This window comes from Rhinopithecus roxellana, chromosome 17, assembly GCF_007565055.1.
Source record: "Rhinopithecus roxellana isolate Shanxi Qingling chromosome 17, ASM756505v1, whole genome shotgun sequence".
NCBI classification, from domain to species: domain Eukaryota; kingdom Metazoa; phylum Chordata; class Mammalia; order Primates; family Cercopithecidae; genus Rhinopithecus; species Rhinopithecus roxellana.
This window is the reverse complement of record NC_044565.1, coordinates 61,695,023-61,715,314: the sequence shown is the minus strand read 5'-3', so window position 1 is coordinate 61,715,314 and position 20,292 is coordinate 61,695,023. Positions and strand designations below refer to the sequence as shown.

The following is a 20,292-nucleotide window of genomic DNA, read 5'->3' as shown; positions in this document are numbered from 1 at the left end:
TTTTTTTCAGATTGGACATTTAGCCTAAGCAATTAAATATTAATGCCTGTTGCCTTTTGAGTGTTTGCATTTTGCTAAGCTCTTTGGGTGATAAAAGCAAATATGAGAAATAATGACCTCAAAGACTTTATAGGGTCTTGATAACCTACTCACTTAGATATATTGACACATTTCAACTTCGTGTCTTACATTCATTGCTACATAGACATGTTTATATGTTTTATATATGTATATGTTTATATACACACATATATATACACATTAATGTTCCTTGTTAAAAAGCTTAGCTTAAAATTATTACAGACTCTCTTCACATAAATATCTCTTGTTTACTAGAAACATAACAGTCTTTAAGAGGTAAATTTTGTCAGTCTTCAGATTATATGCTTTTTCTTTTAATATCCAAAGTTTTAACATAGAATCGTAATGGTGATAGGGTTAATCTCAAAGTAATTTTTATCACAGGTAGACTGTTTTTAAAAATAAAGCTAAATGTAAATCCTTCTTCATAAAATGGCAAATACTTGAGGGCATGATTATTTGTATTTTTGAGTCTCAAAACTTTTTTTTTTTGTAGTCTCGCTAGCTGAGATTTTAACAAACAGTTCTTTCATTGGCCTGCAGTGAACACAGCCAAAGACTCAACATTTTTGTTTCATGCATATCCTGTAAAATTCCTTTTTAAAGTTTCTATGCCAAATGTTTATGAGGACTGGAGGCTAAAACAAAAAAAGTATATGAGTGATACTCTTCTAGAATTTAGAATTTATTATTTTTCTTTTGCCATCTATTCTTCCTCTTTACAATTTTTGTAGAAACTTTATAGAAGTGTAGTTTGTGGGACTCTGTTGTACTCTACATATGAGAGTTAGGTATCCTTTTTTGGTGCTCTTTTCTTGAGCACCCATAATACCTTTGGTGTGCTTCCATCCATAATACCTCTTAACCTGCACTGTGCTTATTAATTTTCTTGTCTATCTTCCCCACTAGACTTTGAACTTTTTAAAGATCTATGTGTAATTAACTTCTGTATCCCCATGACCTAACACTGCCTTGGCCGATAATAAATGTTTATTGAATGCATGGAAATTTTCTATCATGTAAATAAAAAATGATGATTCATTTATTTAGCAAACTATCAATGAGTATATACTGTTTCAGGTACTACTGGTCACTGGGAATAATAAGAAATTAATTATGACATTTCCTGTGGGATTTCTGAACGAATAATTAAAACCTAGTTAATTCATTGAACAGTGATTTACCGCTTCCCTACTGCATGCTAGGTATTGCCCTAGGTGCCAGGCAAATGGTTATTGGTGCATAAGGATGTCAGAGACATCTTTCTACTTAGAGAAGGTTTCATTTGAGCTGAAATTTGAAAAATAAGTATTTCTTTAGGTGACGTTTCAAGGAAAGAAAACGGCATTTGCAGAGGAATGAAGGCATGGAAAGTGGCCATCTAGTACCCGTTTGCCTATGCTGCAGCCGTTTTAGTGGGAGCACATGGTCAGCTTTCTAGTGATGGTATCTAACTTGTGCACTAGGTTTTCCATATATTTCAGAGAAAGTTAATTTGATGAAAACATTTCAGTGAAATTTCAATTTACCGGCACTTGAAAGGGCTGAGAAATGAATAAATGGGAAAGTGGGTGAACATTACAGATGTCGGCATTTATTTCAGGCCTTAGCATTAAAATATTACAAGCAGGTTTTATTTATATGTGAATTCCAAGATTGTTTTAAATTATTTTACATTCTTGCTTGGCTAGTAATGACTGCCTATTAGCATTACAAAGTTCAGTTAATGAAAGCATAGTTATTTTCTTAAAAACTTTTTTTCCAAGCTGGGCACGGTGGCTCACTCCTATAATCCCAGCACTTTGGGAGGCTGAGACGGGTAGATCACCTGAGGTCAGGAGTTCTAGACCAGCCTGGCCAACATGGCAAAACCCCATCTCTACTAAAAATACAAAAATTAGCCAGGCATGGTGGCATGCACCTGTAATCCCAGCTACTCAGGAGGCTGAGGCAGGAGAATCTCTTGAACCCAGGAGGCAGAGGTTACACTGAGCCAAGATCGTGCCGGTGCACTCCAGCCTGGATGACACAGCAAGAACCTGCCTCAAAAAAAAAAAAAAAAAAAAAAAAAATCCAATAACTTTTCTAGATATTTCAGATGTTTTTCTTTTCAGATATTGAACAGTCAAAAAGGACATGGAGGGCTTTCATCTAGGCTGTGTTCTTGTCCTAAAACAGTGTATCTGTTACAATTTTGTTTTGCTTTTCATAGAAGCTTAGTCTAGGTGGGATGAATCTTTTTTTTTTTTTTTTTTGAGGCAGAGTCTCGCTCTGTCGCCCCGGCTGGAGTGCAGTGGCCGGATCTCAGCTCACTGCAAGCTCTGCCTCCCGGGTCTATGCCATTCTCCTGCCTCAGCCTCCCGAGTAGCTGGGACTACAGGCGCCCGCCACCTCGCCCGGCTAGTTTTTGTATTTTTAGTAGAGACGGGGTTTCACCGTGTTAGCCAGGATGGTCTCGATCTCCTGACCTCGTGATCCGCCTGTCTCGGCCTCCCAAAGTGCTGGGATTACAGGCTTGAGCCACCGTGCCCGGCCTAGGTGGGATGAATCTTAATAAAGATCTAGCAAAATATATATAGACAGGATTATCTACCCATATGAATTTGCTGAAATCACCACCTTACTGATTCAAAAGAACATATTTTTCAGATATATTTGTATTTTTTGTAGTAACTGAGAATTTATATATGGTTTTATTATAAAATCCTATGTAGGTGATAAAAATGGAAAGAATAATAGCAACCATGTCTAACTGATACTTCTTAATCCTTAGTGAGGGTCAGTCTGCTCTAGTAGTTAAGAGCAGTTTCTGGAGCCAGATTGACCAGGTTTGTGTCCAGCTCTACTACTTTCTAGCTGTGTGATATGGGCAAATTCACATTCCTCAGTTTCTTTATCTGCTAAATGAGGATAATAATGCTTACCTTATAGGGAAGTTGTGAGTTAATATATGTTATATATTTAGAACACTACCTGTCATATATTTTTAAACATTCAATAAATACTGTCTTTTAAAAGTATTATTAAGCATTTACTCTATGCCAGGCTCTGTGCGATGCTATATGTTTATATGATATTTATATTGTTCTCTCTCTTAAATTTTAAAACAGCTCTGTAGGGTTGGCATTATTATTATCTGCAACTTACAGTAGGTAAACTGAAGTTCAGAGAGAACAAATAATTTATTCAAGACCACAGAATTAGCAAGTGCCTGTCATTTGAATCCAAGAAGTCTGACTCTTACCTTGAACCACTAACATTTTAATTTTGAAGTAATCAGGCTAATGATAAACCCTTGTGAGTATTTAGGTTCTATCAAAAAGAAAGGAACATGAGTGTAATTTATAATTTTAGGTAAACATTGGTTGGAAGAATGCTTTTATATACTTAGGAAAAAATGATATTTTATTAGAAAGCAGTTAAGGTGTACAAACTTGCTTCAAATTACACTTAAGAGCATAATAGTTACCAGCATTAGAGTATCCATAGTGGAATTTACTGAATATTTAACAAATGTCTTAAGATTTAGTGAAGACCAGGTCAGGGAAAGGAGAGAGCAGCCTGACCTGGCAGGAGCACACCGTGGAGGCTTTCCTGTCATTCTCCATGCATGGCTTTCAGCAAAGTGCTCCTTCCAAGAAAGGCTTTGAGCTCCCTCCAGAGGTTGGTAATAGCAGATATTTTGAATGAAAAAATCTTGACAGTTATAGTGAAAAAAGAATTTTTAAAAAAATTACTCAGTTGGACTGAGTTATTTAGCATATAAAAATTATTGAATTTAAATCCCTGAGTTGTTAACACACTCAGTTAACATCAAACTATCAGACTAGTTTCTAATTCTTTGTTCAGTTTCTAAGTCTCTTGCTGCCTCACATACCCTTTGTCTGCACTCTGGCAAGAACTCTATAAATGGTACCTCCTAGTAACGTTATGTCTTTATTCTGGCCATATTAATGATTACATTGCATAGTATTTATAATAGAAAAATTAAGTTTTACACTGTTTTGATTGTTCATGAATTTAGAAAACAGTATAATCCGTTTTTGAAGGAGTTTTTTGCTTTTATGTATTTTGTATGAATGTTTAATTTTATGTTGTTTATTTTGTGTTTTGTGACCTTGGGCAAGTTGTTCTACTTCTTTTTTTTTTTTTTTTTTTTTTTTTTTTGAGACGGAGTCTCGCTCTGTCGCCCAAGCTGGAGTGCAGTGGCCGGATCTCAGCTCACTGCAAGCTCCGCCTCCCGGGTTCACCCCATTCTCCTGCCTCAGCCTCCCGAGTAGCTGGGACTACAGGCGCCCGCCACCTCGCCCGGCTAGTTTTTTGTACTTTTTAGTAGAGACGGGGTTTCACCGTGTTAGCCAGGATGGTCTCGATCTCCTGACCTTGTGATCTGCCCGTCTCGGCCTCCCAAAGTGCTGGGATTACAGGCTTGAGCCACCGCGCCCGGCCTGTTCTACTTCTTTAAACCTCTGTTTATTTATCTATAAGATGGATTTGATGAGACTATCTACTTCATAAAAGGATATACAGTAGGAGTTCAATTAAATATTCTCTAAGAAATGGGACAGATGAAAAGAACTATTTGCTTGGGAGAATATATTTCCAATACATATTAGGAATATTAAAAATTATTTGTTTAGAAGAATATATTCCTTAGGAAGGGACTTGGGAGATTTTTCTTTTCTTTCTTGATAGTGTCCCTTGAAGCACAATTTTTTTTTTTTTTTTTTTTTTTTGAGACGGAGTCTCGCTCTGTTGCCCAGGCTGGAGTGCAGTGGCCGGATCTCAGCTCACTGCAAGCTCCGCCTCCCGGGTTTACGCTATTCTCCTGCCTCAGCCTCCCCAGTAGCTGGGACTACAGGCGCCCACCACCTTGCCCGGCTAGTTTTTTGTATTTTTTAGTAGAGACGGGGTTTCACCGTGTTAGCCAGGATGGTCTCGATCTTCTGACCTCGTGATCCGCCCGCCTCGGCCTCCCAAAGTGCTGGGATTACAGGCTTGAGCCACCGCGCCCGGCCGAAGCACAAATATTTTTAATTTTAATGAACTCCAATTTGTCTGATTTTTCTTTTGTCATTTGTGTTTTTGGTGTCATATCTAAGAAGCCAATTATTGCCTGACCAAAGGTCATAAAGATGTACTCCCAAGTTTTCTTTGTAGTGTTTATGGTTTTTTAGCTCTTGCAATTGAGTCTTTGATTTTTTTGAGTTAGTATTTTTGTATGATTCCACAAGCTTTTGATTCTTTTCTGATTTCAGAGACCATGTGTGGGTATTTTGAGACTATGTGGGGGTATATTGCCTATAAAATAAGGGGTTGAACTTCGTGATTACTAAAGGCCTTTGCAGCACAAACATTTTGCAATTCTGTGTAACTGTAAATTATCTTAATGTTATTTTTAATAGTACCACTGTTTGTTGCAATGACAAAAACCCATGTGATAGCAGCCTCGAAAGAAGCATTTTATACCTGGCAGTATCGTGTGGCAAAGAAGCTCACAGCATTGGAAATTAATCAGATCACACGGTCTCAAAAAGAAGGGAGAGAAAGGTATATCTTTTGATACATACCTTTTAGTAGCTCAAGCATATCACATTTAAGTCAGACATAGTAATTATAAATTGTCATGCTTAATAACTGTAGTGTCTTGATTAGTAGAAATATTTTTTCAATTAATTTGATTATCTTTAAAATTTATGTGTTTAAATTTATTAAAATAAAAGAGAGGTAGCATAGTGTAATAAAAGAAAGCCCTTAGAGATAAAGATTGGAAGGCTGTGTTTTTATAAGGAAATGGCTGTCCTCACTCACCCTCCCCACCAGATTAGAGTTAATATGCTATACTAAAATATGATTATTCGCTTGAGATCCAAGGATCTAACTAAGGCTTTATTCCTATACGTTACTGGTATAGGTCTTCCCAAGAGGGTGGGTGATTCTAATATCAGTGACCAGAGGAAAGGCAGGCCTTTAGACACACATATGGAAGAAGTCTTTAGGTGGGATGAACTGAGGACTTAGCTTCTTTTTCTTGCCCTGGTTTCCAAGGAGTCTGGAGTTGGAATTACTTCTAGTAAGTGGGGTAAAAAGGGCTCTGCCACATAGCAGATAGGTTAGAAGCCAGGATAGAGGGATTCCTCACAGTAGTCTCAAACTGAAGAAGCATTTACGGTGTTTTGTAAGTTATGTTGTCTCTATTAGTGATACTCTGTGTTTGCTGTTCTGCTGCTGTTACTCTAAGCCTGTAAGTAAAGCATTTTGTTGAATGTTTTAACCTAAGGATTCTTAATGGGAACATAGGCCTGTGTTGGCAGAAGTAAGTGGTAGAGTCATGACAGAAATGCTAGGTGTTTTTTCGAATCATTATCTTCCTTCACACTCTTCCTTCAGACTCCGCTTTCCTTCCCTTTAAGACTCACTCTTGTGCTAAGATAGGAGGTGGGTCCTCAGTAAAAGTATGTTGGGTATGTGAGTTCATGTGGAGGCAGGAAAAAAACATTGAAAAATGTTATATCTTGTGTTCTCAGTGGTGCTGGAAGACCAAATGGAAAGAACCTTTGGATTCTTTGAGGGCAGCGTGTGGTAGTCCTCATGCTGGTCGGACTTACCGTGGTAGCAGTAATGAGCAGAGGCCTACAATCTTGTGGGAGAACATAGATCTTAGGACAAAGTTGGGGCAAAAAGCCTATCCTCTCCAGAGTGTCTTCTTGTAGTCTGCTAAAGAGATTCTGACTTTTGTTTAAATCAAGAAGGCAGCATTTCCTTATATTTCTACCTGGGATATGTGTGCTGGTTTGAGTAACTTTGAGCAGGTTCCCCCTAGAACTCAGTTTCCTCATTTCTAAAGTACAGTTGATGATGGTTATAACAGCCAACATTTATTGGGTACTTCTTATGTGCCAGACACTTTCATAAATCTAATCAGTGTTCATTATTCTTGTTTTACAGAGGAAACAGACACATGAGCTTAAATTATTTGCCAAAAGTCACCAGTGGAAGCTAAATAATGTGTACACATGGACATAGAATGTGGAATAATAGACATTGGAGACTCGGTGGGAGGGTTGTAGGGGGTAAGGGATAAGAAATTACTTAATGTGTACAATGTACATTACTTGGGTCATGGTTGCACTAAAAGCCCAGACATCACCACTACTCAATATATCCATACAACAGAACTGTACTTTTATACCCCTTAAATTTATTTTAAAAAAAATAATACAGGTACAGGTACTAGAGAGACAGTGGATGTCCAGAAGTGATACCTCTTCCTAATACAGGAAAGGGTAGGAAAGGCTTCTTTACTTCAGCGCAGAAGTTCCATTAATTAGAACCTCCTAAATCCACTTACGTTTACTTTCATTAAACACATTGCTAGAAGAGAAATTATGGAGAAACAGCAGAGAAAGCTAGTGAATTAGATGTTACTCTTCACTGATGCTCATATGGAGAGTAAGGTAAAACATCTCTCTGGGCTTAATGAAATTCATTGGGAATATATGATTAAATGTTCAGATATGTTTTTGGTACAGCTTTCAGGAGCATATCATTTGTATAACTAGTAAACACCTGGTAGATAATTTTTATCTTCATTAGGATTTAACTGTGTTGAGAACACTCTAAAATAATCAGAATTTTTATATTAAATAAAAGTATTAATTGATGTTATCTAGTCGTTTATTCTAGAGATTATGAAATAGTATAAATTATACTTAAACTTTCTTTGAAATTCTGATCTTTTTTGCAGAATTTATCATGTTGATGATACCCCTTCTGGATCAATGGATGGTGTGCTTGATTATAGTAAAGCCATTCAAGTAGGTGATTTTAATTTTTCTAGAAAATGTTAATATCCGTAGATTTGAAATATTATAATTTTATTTTGAAACCTGAAAAATAATTTGTTCCCAGTGAATAGGATGTTATTTTAGCAATTATTTAAAAAAATTCTCTTCTGAAAACTTTTTCCTAGATCTTAAAAATTCTTAGACTGAAATAAAGATGGTAGATGGTGATAAGTGTCTAATATACTACTTAGAAAAGCATATTATCTAAAAATATTGGAAAACATAACTCCTCCTCCCCTCCTCACACCTTCCCATCTGTCTATGTCTTTATCTGTCCATCTACCATTAGTGAGTGCACATATTTTGCAGATAATATAGTTAACTGTTTCTTTATGAAAATGTGCTTTTGTTTAGAAACTAATATAATTTGCTATTTCAGTAAATAGTTTTTGAAATGGTTTTCTCAGAGTATTTAAAGTAGTGCCTATTGTTTATAAAACTGTTGTCTCATTTCTTATCCGATGCTCAAAACTCTGTAAGTCAAGCAGCATGCCATCTCCTCCCTTATAGGTTAGAAAACTGATAGAGAAGTTCACTGATTTACTCAGGATCATAAAATGATTAAGTACCAAAGCAAGGGTTCAAGCTTAATTTTTTGACAGCAGATCTAGTGATGTATCTGCTAGAACATGCAAGAGTTCGTCTAGTCATCTATGTATCCATCCATTGTTTTCGATTAAGTACTTTCTGAATGTCTATTAAGTGTGAGACATTGGAGTAGGTGCTGGGAATCTACTGGTGAATAAGAAACAGTCTCTTTGATAGGGAAGTTTTGGAAAATTGATTCATCATCAACCAGCTTTTCCCCTGTACCCTCAAATCAATTAAAATAGATGCCATCTTAAAAACAACAGAAGTTTCCATTGTCAATCATGTATTTTCTTCCAGCTACTGCATTCTCTCTTCCTCCTTTCATAGCTGAGTTTCTTGAAAGACTATTCTGTATTCATCTTTCCCCTACTGCACATTCCATCTGCACTTCATTGCATTCTGGTTTTCAGAAGACTTTGAATTGCCAAGTCCAATAGGTCTTTTTCTGTCTTTGTATTATTTGATCTACACATTACATTTAATATTCTTAATGACTGCTTTTTTCTTCTTGGCTTTCATGAAACCACACTCCTGGCTTTGTCTCTGGCTTTTCCTTCTGAGCCTTCTTTGTCAAGGGTTCATCTATGCATCACTTATTGTGATGTTCCCTAATGTCTAGCCCTAAGCCATCTACCCTTTTTTTAAAAAAAAAACAAAAAACCTATTAATACACTCTTCTTAGTGTTCTTATTGAAATCCACCCCTTTAACCATATGCCAATGACTCTAATATGTATTTTTCCAATGTTGAGTTTTTTTGATTTCTGAATAACATATTTCTTGCCGTCTGGATAGCAAGAAATTGAGCAGCTCAAAAGCACCCCAAGTTTAATCTGTCTGAGGCTGAACCTCAGCTTCCGTCCCAATTCATTTCTCCATATATATTCTATATATCAGTAGTTGGCTTCACTATCTCTGCAAGAATCATGAGAACTCCTTTTCTCTTGCTTTCCATGTCTAATAAATCACCAAGGCATCTTGATTCTGTCTCTTAAATTTCTTTCAAATTGGCTTTCCTCTTTCCATCTCTGTATCAATTTGGTCTGCCATTAGTTTCTGCCTACATCACTGCAATAATTTCCATCCAACGCTGCCCAATAGAACTTTTTGTGATAATGGAAATACTGTATATCTTTGTTCTCCAGTGCAGTAGCCACTAGCCATATGTGCTACTGAGTACTTAAAATATTGCTAGTTCAGCTGAAGAACTGAATTTTAAATTGTATTTCACTCTCATTAATGGAATTTACATTTAAATGGTGACATCAGGTTAGTGGCTACCATATCGAACAGAATAGTCTCTCTACTTTCAGTTTTCCCCATCCCCACTATGCCAATCCATTTATCATACTTCTGACCACTGCAACCTTTCTAAAATGCAAATCTAATCATGTTACATATAGTTCCTCCCCATTTATAAGCTTTCTGTAAGTTCCCATATTTTTCAGAGTAAAGTATAAATAGCCACAAGTACTCCGCCTCCCTGGCCCACTTCCCAGCATATTCCTCAGATACCAGCTGTGGCAAACAACTTGAGATTTCCTGAATATATCACACTGGTTTTTAAAATTTTTAATAAAAAACATTTTATCTTGAAATAATTGTAGGCTAATAGAAAATTGCAGAAAGAGTCCCATCACTCAGCTTTCGTCAGTGTTGACATCTTATGTAAGTGCAGTAGAGTATCAAAACCAGGAAACTGACGTTGGCACAGTACTGTAACTAGCCTATGAGCTTACTCAGTTTTCAGCCGTTTTTACGTGTGCTAATAGGTGTGTGTGTAGGTTTATCTAGTTTTGTCACCATAAGGGATCTTATCTCTTTCTTCTTTCTTTTCATTTCTTTTCTATTTTCTTTTTCTTTTTCTTTTCTTGTCTTTCCTTTTTCTTTTTCTTTTTTTTTCTGAGACAGAGTCTTGCACTGTTGCCCAGGCTGGAGTGCAGTGGCGTGATCTCAGCTCACTGCAACCTCCGCCTCCTGGGTTCAAGCAATGCTCCTGCCTCAGCCTCCCAAGTAGCTGGGCCCAGCCCCATCCTTGTCCCCTCGCAATCACTAATATGTTCTCCATCTCTGTAGTTTTGTTACTTTGAGAATGTTTTATGAATAGAATCATATAGTATGTCACTTTTTGAGATTGGCTTTTTTCAGCAAGTGTAATGCCCTAGAGACTTGTCCAGGTTGTTGCAGTGCAATGCCTTCTTACATTTCCTCAATTTAATATGTGCTGACCCTTCTGCTGGCTCTTTCTCTTTTAGTCCTGAGCTCAGGTTTTTGCCTGTCTTGGTGTAAGTTAGATACTCCTTTCTCTGTGCTCTCATAACCTCTCTTTCTACCTCTTCTTTCATCATACTGTCCTGCAAGGAGGTGTTTAGTTCACTGTCTTCCCCAATAGACTTTTGAGTAATCTCTGAGGGTAAAGATTTCATCGGAATATCTCTAGTGCTTACTTCAGTGTTTGGCACATAGTAGGTGCTCAGTAAATAAATGTTGGTTAAGTTAATAAACATTGACTACTTAGTGAATTGCATATTACCTTGTACCAGATTAGTTATTCAATAAATGTTTGTTGAATAGTAATGATTGATTAACTTATTTTAGGGCACAAGGGATCCAATTTGTGCCATAACTGCATCAGATAAGATATTGATTGTGGTAAGTTTTGCAAAAACTTATTTTATGAATAATAATTGTTTATAAAAATAGGAGCCAGGTGTGTGCCCCATGTCTGTAATGACAGTTACTTGGGAAGCGGAAGCAGGAGGATTGCTTGAGGCCAGGAGTTGGAAACCAGACTGAGAACACAGTGAAATCCTGTCTCTTAAAAAAAAAAATTACAGTAAAGTTTTGAATATCATCTTATGGGCGCCCCAAATTTTACTGTACCCTGAATATAAGTTCAGTGTAAGAAATAAGAAAGTTTTAAAGCTTTCCTCACAAATTATTAACCATTTGCAAAAACAGCTATTTATGAAAGCAATAGAATGATGACCAGACGAGAAGACAGGCTACACTTACAGTTCCTAACACTGAGTGGAATGAGTCCTGTGGAAGGTTGATGGATGTGGGGCAGATTGCATGGTGGTAGTAGGTATTAGAAAGTTTCCTCCTCTGTGTAGCCCGATATTTTATGTTGGAGAAAGTGCTTTGGCTCAGCTACTTTCATAAGACTTAGAATGACGAGGTAACATGTTTGCCAGCCAGTAAAAGAGAGAAACCTACGGCAAATTTCAGCTGAATTTTTCAGATAGAATCAATGACATAGTGTCTTCTCTTGACCTCTAAGATTTGAAAATATTAATTTTAGAAATAAATGTTTACTTTAATACAGTAATGCTGCTGGGGTTATTGCATTTGAATTATGTAAACAAAACCTTAATAGTATATATTCCAGTTCTAGTTACATTCCTCAGCCATGAGCTAATTTTATGGGAGGAAAAATCTTAAGAGCGTAATATTTCTATAGTATTTCCTCCTTTCTGATAAGCCCTCATGAGACTCAGCTGCAAAAGCAGTGGTTCTCTGATTAAAAAGAGGAGAGGTGAAGATCAGCTGTGTGGAGGCTTCCACTTTGTCCCATTGCCATGGCCTGAAGCAGCCAAGGGTTTGAAACCCACAGTTCTCTCATGGCATTGTACTTACTGTTGATCTGTCAAGTTTAAGATTTGCCCTGAGTTGTGTAGACAATTATATGCTGCTTTTTTTTTTTTAACGTATTTAAACTAATACTTATGGTATCACTGCATTCAGATCATCTTTCCTTTTGCTAAAAACTAGTATCAGATGGATGGCTATAGGATAAAAACCTAGACTTTCATAACAGTTATTTCATATGATCTTCTGTTGATTTTTCATATACATATGTAATTTAACTCAACAAGTACTTTGTTTTAGCTTTTAATGTGCCCTGAATATTAACCTAGATAACAAATATAAATAACTTTAGATTTTTTTCCTTGTGATAGAAGAATTTGTGTATTACTAAAGTGCTAGGTTTCTGACTTCTTTCTTGAACATTACATGAAAAAAAATTAGAATACTTCAGTTGTTTGAAAAAGGTTTAATTAAATTAATAGATAAATATATACTTAAGAACATGATTCGTGATTAGAATTGAGAATTTGCTGTGACATCACTTTGGTTTTAAGACAAATGTATAGACATATAGAGAGATAGTTGTAGTTTAATATTATGATACACATACGCTTAATTAAGTAATCAAAAGTAATTTCCATAGGGTCGTGAATCTGGCACCATTCAGAGATACAGTCTACCTAATGTTGGTTTGATTCAAAAATATTCCCTTAATTGTCGAGGCTACCAGTTATCCTTGAATTGCAACTCTAGGTAAGCCTGAAAACTCTGCTCATGTAGATGTTAGATTTAGGAATTATCAGTTGGGATTGTTAGATTTATATGTAATGAATGTAAAGATGGGTGTGTCTATTGAACTTGTCTTAAAATTCAGTATGGTTTTATTTTATACTGCATTTGGTTTAAATGTCTTTAATGGGGCATATGGAAGTACTAGTATAATTTTTACTCTTAAAACTTAAAAGCATTGAGATTATTTTATATTTCATACCCGTTGGTTTCATCTCTTTGGATACATTTTCCTCAGAAGAGAGCAAAATGGAGAGTAGTCCATATCTTGTATCAAATTTATTTTAAAAAATTTAAGCCATTTCTAATGTATTCCAGGTTTCTGATAATCTGATTTTGAAGAAGAATGGCTGTAGGTAATTATTCTCATGATTGCTGATAGTAATTTTATAGTTTTTTCCTTTTCTCCAATTGCATTATTTTTAGCCGTCTTGCTGTCATAGATATCTCAGGAGTTCTGACTTTCTTTGACTTGGATGCTCGAGTAATGGACAGTACAGGACAGCAAGTAGTTGGAGAGTTGTTAAAATTGGAGCGAAGAGATGTCTGGGATATGAAGTGGGCCAAAGATAATCCTGATTTGTTTGCAATGATGGAGAAGACAAGAATGTATGTTTTCAGAAACTTGGATCCTGAGGTAAAAACAATAAATGAGTATTAACAGTCTATAAATAATGAGCCAAATATAAAAACCTGGATGATTCCCCCTTGTTTCTTTAAGAAGTTTGTTGAACAGCAGTGCCAACATGGCTGCATGAATTTCTGAAAATAAATAGGAACATTTCTGTGGATTTTAAAAATATTTGGTCTTAGGTGAGAAAATGCTTATCTATTAAATATTCTCTAGTTTCTCCGAAAGGTACTTCCTAGGCATTTATTTATCTGTTCTAAAAAGGTGGAGCCATGGTCACTAGTCTTTTTTTTTTCTTTGTCAAACTTAAGAAAACAAAGAAAGTCAGTAGTCTTATCTACCAGAGTTTCTTAAAAGAACCTAATCAAAAAATACAGTTTTCAAATTTCCTTGTCCATTCATTCTCTTCTGTCTCTTTATTCACTTTATTCTGTGCTTACTTTGTCTTATTTCTATTTACATTTATCATATCGCTCACAAATCTGTGTTCTTTCTTAACCCAGATATTCTTAAAAGTATGCAAGTGCAGGCAGTGATTAATCTCTCTTTTGGGTATGAGGAAGCCCCCTCTGTTCTCATTTTTAAGGTTATATTTTGATTTTCTGCTTGTGGCTCACATCAGCTAATTTCTATGCTCTGATTTTCCTGTCACTTAGTCGACTCTGGCCAACTGTCAGCTGTTGTATTTAGGAAATACAAAATAATCTGGTAATCTAATAAAAATATCATTAAGAAGATAAATCTTTTAAATGACATTTGAATTAGTAATGGATTTCAATTTGGAATTTTCTGTACTCCTGCTGCACTCTACTCTTGTAAATAATAAGGAATAAGTTAATAAATGCTTTACATTGTTAATTTCCATTTGTTTGCATGTATAGCTTCCTTCTTGGGAAGAAATTGCATGCTTGGGCCCCTGAGCTGCCAAAGGGTTTCTGGAGTAATTTATTTAGTGGTAAACTGTTTGCCCCTTTAATATCCTAAATTATTTTCACATTTCCCCATTTGAGGAATTTTGGATGTAAAATGCCCTGATGTAAAGTGCTCTCAAAGGTTCTGTTAAGGCTTTTGCAAGTCTTAGGATCTTTGTGATTCCTCGACCCTGAGAAATGGTTCAAAGGAAAGGCATTCAGATTCAGGGCTGTTGCATTTGACCTGTAAGCATGCGCTCCTTTCAGGGGTCCAAGGGAAATTTAATCCTTGCCACAAAACAATTGTGGGAATTTGACAGGTAATCACAGGATAACCTTGAGGATGGGAGTAGAATACTTTTTGAATGTTAAGAGTCTTTTCTATCCTTTGCCCTGCTCATAGTAAGTCACAAATCATATGCCTGGAAAAGGGAGAATGTTTGTTATATCTGGCTGCTCATACTGTGTCTATAGCACACATGGTCAGTCTGGTACAAGTGAAATCTGGTGGAAAGAGTTTCTTAAGTAGTTTTAACAGAACAACCTTTTAAAAACATACTATTTTTTAATTTGAATTTGTTTTCTGGTTTGGCATGTAGTTCGATTTCTGTTAGATTTAGAGCTAGATGGATTTCTTACAACCTTCTCACTGTCTGGATTTCTTTATAAATGATGCTGTTCTGTTCTTTTCATTCACAAGGACACTGGCTTTCTGTGGTCACAGCTAGTTTAGCTGCTCTGCTCATTTGCTTTTCTAGCTGCTTATTGATCATGTAAGAACATGATCTCTTCAAAACAGAGAAGATCTGTTTTACAGGAACTGCTGAGCTACATTTAATAGTATGTTCCTTCAGGACATAGTATTCTGTGTTATTATTTAGGAGATAAGTTATTGTTTGACAGGTAATAGTAGAATATATTTTTATCCTTTTGAGTGTTGTTAAGAATTCTAAATTCATACCTTTATTTAAGCTGTAAGTCTTCAGATTATTTGAGAGAAAAAGATGCCATCTGTGTGCAAAGTTTTAATTTACTGATAAAGCACATTTTCTTTGAGAATTAGGAGATGAATATTTAATGTTGATATTCCCTGCTTGACCATTTTCATCTCCAGTGACCCTCTGAAGGTACTGATTGTACTCTTTTGTTCTTTTTCTTGGCTCTTCCTTCTCATTGGCACTACAATTTCATATTCATGTTTCTTTCGTATCTCATAATTTCATCAATCAGACTCTCATTTTTGTACATTTGCTTCTTTTTCAAACAAGGTGCTCCCAAACTTTTGAATATATGCTTTTATATATACATATTTATTTAGAAATTATTTACATGACCTACCATATTAATATATTATGAATCATGCTCCAAAATAGAAATTTTAAAAGAATGAGAAAAATAAATTTTACTGGATGATATAACTTTATTTTTATAAGTCATGCTAATTGCTATGGTTCATGCTAATGCTACATTAGCTAGTATGTCAGCATAATGCAGATTTTAGAGCAAGGTTTTGTTAACTTAGTGGATAAAAGTCTCATGTTTCAAATAGTCTACTTGATAACTTTGACCTTTTAGCTGACTTTTGGTCAGAACTGATAGGATTGTCATTGTTTTCATGTCGTAAGATGACTGACACAAGGATCTGTACTAGGAGTAAGAGAGGTGTCAGTTCTACCTTTCCTTGTTGGCTTGTGCTTGCATTATTAATATTACTTTTAATTTACAAGTTCTTTGCAAGAAGCTTTTTAAGCCACTTGTCCAGTTTGTGAGGGTTAGCTAAAATTAGGTAATGTAATCCCTAAATTCACTTAGGTATATGCAAACCTCAGTATGTCTCACAATATGCTAAAATTGTAGGACAAATAAGGGTACTTCAGGATACTCATTATGTGGTACATATTATGAAGCCTTCTGATTTGTGTGCTGAATAAAGGTGCCAATATTTCTTGGTGTAGTATAGATTATTAAACTTTGGAAACTTTTTTAATAAAAAGAAATATCTTGTATACTACTTAGGTGAGACCCTGCTGGTCTGAAACTTCGTATTTAAATGAAGTGTGTGAATAGTTAGCTAATGAATTTTGGAAACTAAAGAAAATTGGTTAATTCCAGCAGAAGTTGAATTTTTAAAATCTGAATTGCATAAATGTGTGTATTTACCTATGCATTAATAATCAGATTATTTTTGAAAGTCTTAGTTTTTTATTTCTCTCTCTCCATCTTTCTCCCTTTCTCTTTGGTAGTGTTTTTTTTTTCCATAGATCAACTTTTGTGAGTTTATCTTTTGATTATCTTGTTTTGTTGCACTGTCTAGCCAAAAATAAAAAAAATTTCTAATGATAAACATGTTTATACAAATATATTTGATTTACATACAGTATCAAAATAATCGAGGTATACAAAAGGCCACTATACCTTATAAGAAATATCTTATTATATATGCTTCCTTTTTAAATTAAATTTTGTTCTGATTCATTGTTTTTTGCTCTTAAAGCATATTATTTACCTTTATGTAATACAACCCTTTTTTAAGGTAATAAAGGGGTTTTATGAAATTTTCTTATATAACTTGAATATTTTATTCAACAATTTGTAATTTTTAAAAGAAAAACAACTTTTTTAATTTTAATTTTTTTTAAAGATGGTGTTTCACTGTGTTGGCCAAGCTGGTCTCAAACTCTAGGCCAGAAATGATCCTCTTGTCTCAGCCTTCCAAAGTGCTGAGATTAAAGGCATGAACCATGGGGCCCGGCCTGAAAAACATTTAAAAACCCTCAAAACACTTACAGTATGCATATAAGAGCCTCATTCTTAAACATACTAAAGTCAAACTAAATATGATTCCGTTTTTACCTCTTGTGTTCATCTTTTTGGTGTCTTCTTTTTATTATAATTTCTGAATCATATGTGAAGGACCAACTTCCAGAGTTATAAATTTGAAATGTTATTTCATTTGGATTTTGGTTACTTTCTACTTTATGAAATATATACATACACATAGTTTTAAAAATTGCAATCTGATACTATTTCTATTACCAGACAACATTACTCTATTTTTTTTACAGTATTCTTAGAAGTATTAAGTATATTGGCAGTTTATTTTTGTCTATATAATATTGATACCTTTTTTCCACTAAAGATCTAGGGTAGCTACTTTACTTTATAATATGCATATCCTATTCTTTATTTCAACAAGCCTGTATGACACTAAGATAAGAGGCAGACATATAACAGTCTCATGCACTTACATATTGGCAAATAAATCTTAAAGAGTAGGAAATATATCAGGAATGCACTCTGGTTCATGTTACAGAGGAGAGACTGTTCAGTGTGGTATGGGATTTCTTTGATAGATGGGCTTACATACAAATATAGCATTTATCAGTTTTATGAAGAATTAACTTTAATATTGAATTGCATGAATTAGAATTTCAAGCTGTGTAAGACTTTTTATTAATTGAGAAAATTGGACTGAATATTACATGCTATTAGGGAATTAACATTAATTATGTAAGATGTGATCATAGTAATGTGGCCATGTAAGAGAAAATTCTTACGTTTTAAAGATATGTACTGAAATAGTTAGGGGTAAAATATCATGATGTCTGTAATTTACTGCATTTACTTTACAATACTTCAGCCAAGGAGTTAAATGAAGCATATTTACCGTAATGTTAATAACTTAGGTTATGGGTATATAGGTTTTAATGACATTCTCTCTTCTGTTTACCTGAAACCTCTGATAATAAAATTTAAAAGCATGATTTGTTAGAAGAGAGGAAATTTTACATAATGAAACATAATATTTGTTTTTGTCTTTAAAGGAACCCATTCAGACCTCTGGATATATTTGTAATTTTGAGGATTTAGAAATTAAATCTGTTCTTTTGGATGAGATATTAAAGGTAATTCCTAAAAAGTTATATTTCTGTTGCTAGCTTGACTGGGGATTATTTATTTCTGGACCAGGCAGTGTAGTGTCCTGGTTAGCAGTGTGGACCCAGGAGTCAGATGTATCTCAGGCCCAGCCCTGCTCTCTTATTATTGTTCAGCCTTTAGGTGGGTGCCATCATCTTTTTGAGCTTCACTTTCCTTTCCTGTAAAATGGTGATAAAAATGTATGAGTCTCAGTTATTGCCTTTATAAAATATGGATAATAATACTACTTATAGGATTGTTATTATTTAAGATAATGTGTGAAAAGCAATTAGCACAATGCTACGGCCAAGCGAGAGCTTAAAAAAAAAGAGTGCTAATTGTTGTTATTGTTTCTGTAGTAATAACGACATACTGAAGAACTATTTAGGAGTTTAGCCTTTTTCTAGTTCTAAGATACTCGAGTAACTTTTTTTAGAGATCTCTCTTTCCATTTTTTCCAGGATTTGTAAAATAATTCTTTTTTTAAATTCAAGACATGATTTTGAACCCCTGCATTGGCCTTCATTGACCATCGTTTGAGAATTTTTTTTCTCTAAGAATATACTGAGAGAAGTTTTACCTTCATTTTAGACAAAGCATTAACTTTTTCTATGTAATATATATAGTTTTTGAATTGAGATAGTAGATTTAAAATTTCCAGAAGTTAGTGGCAATTTGAAACAGGTTTTCATATTTGGGTTTGATATGTAAATTATGGCTCTTTTATTGTGAACCAGTTTCATTTTTCTATATCATAACCACCATGCAGCAACAGGATGGGCCCCCACCCAAAATTTGGTTTGGATGTAAACATTGATGATACCATAGAGACACCAAGAATGTATCTTCCATAATGAGGTTTTTTAGGAGAGAGAAGGGCAGGCTTCCCAAGCTGTCTGAAATGTCTGGAAAGCACAGGGACAGGAGACTGGCTTGAGGGTGTTTTTGTTGTTGTTTTGTTGTTTAGTAGTTAGGGAGTGGATCTGGGGTGAGGATTTTAATGGATAGGGACTTACGTGGTTTGAAACTTACTGGCGCCCCAAAGTAAGGAGCATCTGGACTTTCTCATTAGCTTGCCCCGTATGAGGCAGAGGGGAAGAAGAAGGGGTGAGGTTTAAAAGCTGTCAGCAGCCAACCATCAAAAATGAAGTCTGGGCTGTTATTACCTAGATTATGTAACCTCCAGATTTGACTATTTGACTCTTCTCTATGTGGATAGCATTTTTCTTGTCCTTGTTTAAGGTATATGACTTGTAAAACTAATGAACTTATTTCATTGCCTGTTTAACTTGAATACAGTACCACCAGATAATATTTTTTCCTTTTCCTCACATGTGAAGAAAGATGTCTTTTTCTTTTTTTTCAGCAGGGTTTCTCTCTGTCACCCAGGCTGGAGTGCAGTGGTGCCATCATGGCTCACTGTAGCCTCTGCCTCCCGGGCTCAAGTGATCCTCCCACCTCAGCCTCGTGAGTAGCTGGGGTCCCAGGCACAGGCCACCATGCTTGGCTAATTTTTTGTGTTTTTTTTTTGTAGAGATGGGGTTTCGCCATGTTGGCCAAGGCTGGTCTCGAACTCCTGGGTTCAAGTGAAACTCTCACTTTGCCCTCCCAAAATGTTAGGATTACAGGCATGAGCCACCATGCCCAGCCAGAAGATGTCTTTCTGCTTGTCTTCTTTCCCAAAAGATTCAGGGAAAGAAGACCTTATTTATTTATTTATTTTTCCAAATATGTGGTTTTTCCAGTGCCCTTTAAAAAAACAGTCATAAATGGGTAGAGTCAAACTAAGGTGACTGAAATATTTTGTCTGTTTTTATATATTTAATGGTTTGATAGAGAGTGAGCTTCTTGAATCCCTAACATCTAGCAAGCATCTGATATAGGGTTGGTTTTCAGAAAGTGTTGGTTAAATTGATTTTTAAAAATGAATACTT

At 35.3% G+C, this 20,292-nt stretch overlaps 1 protein-coding gene across 4 annotated transcripts in view; it reads left to right on the top strand.

Moving 5' to 3' along the window:
• The window catches only part of WDR35 (WD repeat domain 35), a 73,091-nt gene that overhangs the window by 30,903 nt on the left and 21,896 nt on the right, over positions 1-20,292 (top strand). For 3 of the 4 annotated variants that reach the window (XM_030921552.1, XM_030921550.1, XM_030921549.1), the window contains 6 exons: positions 5,487-5,631; positions 7,829-7,898; positions 11,117-11,170; positions 12,753-12,862; positions 13,325-13,535; positions 18,265-18,345. In XM_030921552.1, the coding sequence (XP_030777412.1) occupies positions 5,487-5,631; positions 7,829-7,898; positions 11,117-11,170; positions 12,753-12,862; positions 13,325-13,535; positions 18,265-18,345 (671 nt within the window). The remainder of the gene's footprint in view (positions 1-5,486; positions 5,632-7,828; positions 7,899-11,116; positions 11,171-12,752; positions 12,863-13,324; positions 13,536-18,264; positions 18,346-20,292) is intronic. The other variant, XM_030921551.1, reaches the window with a different exon arrangement.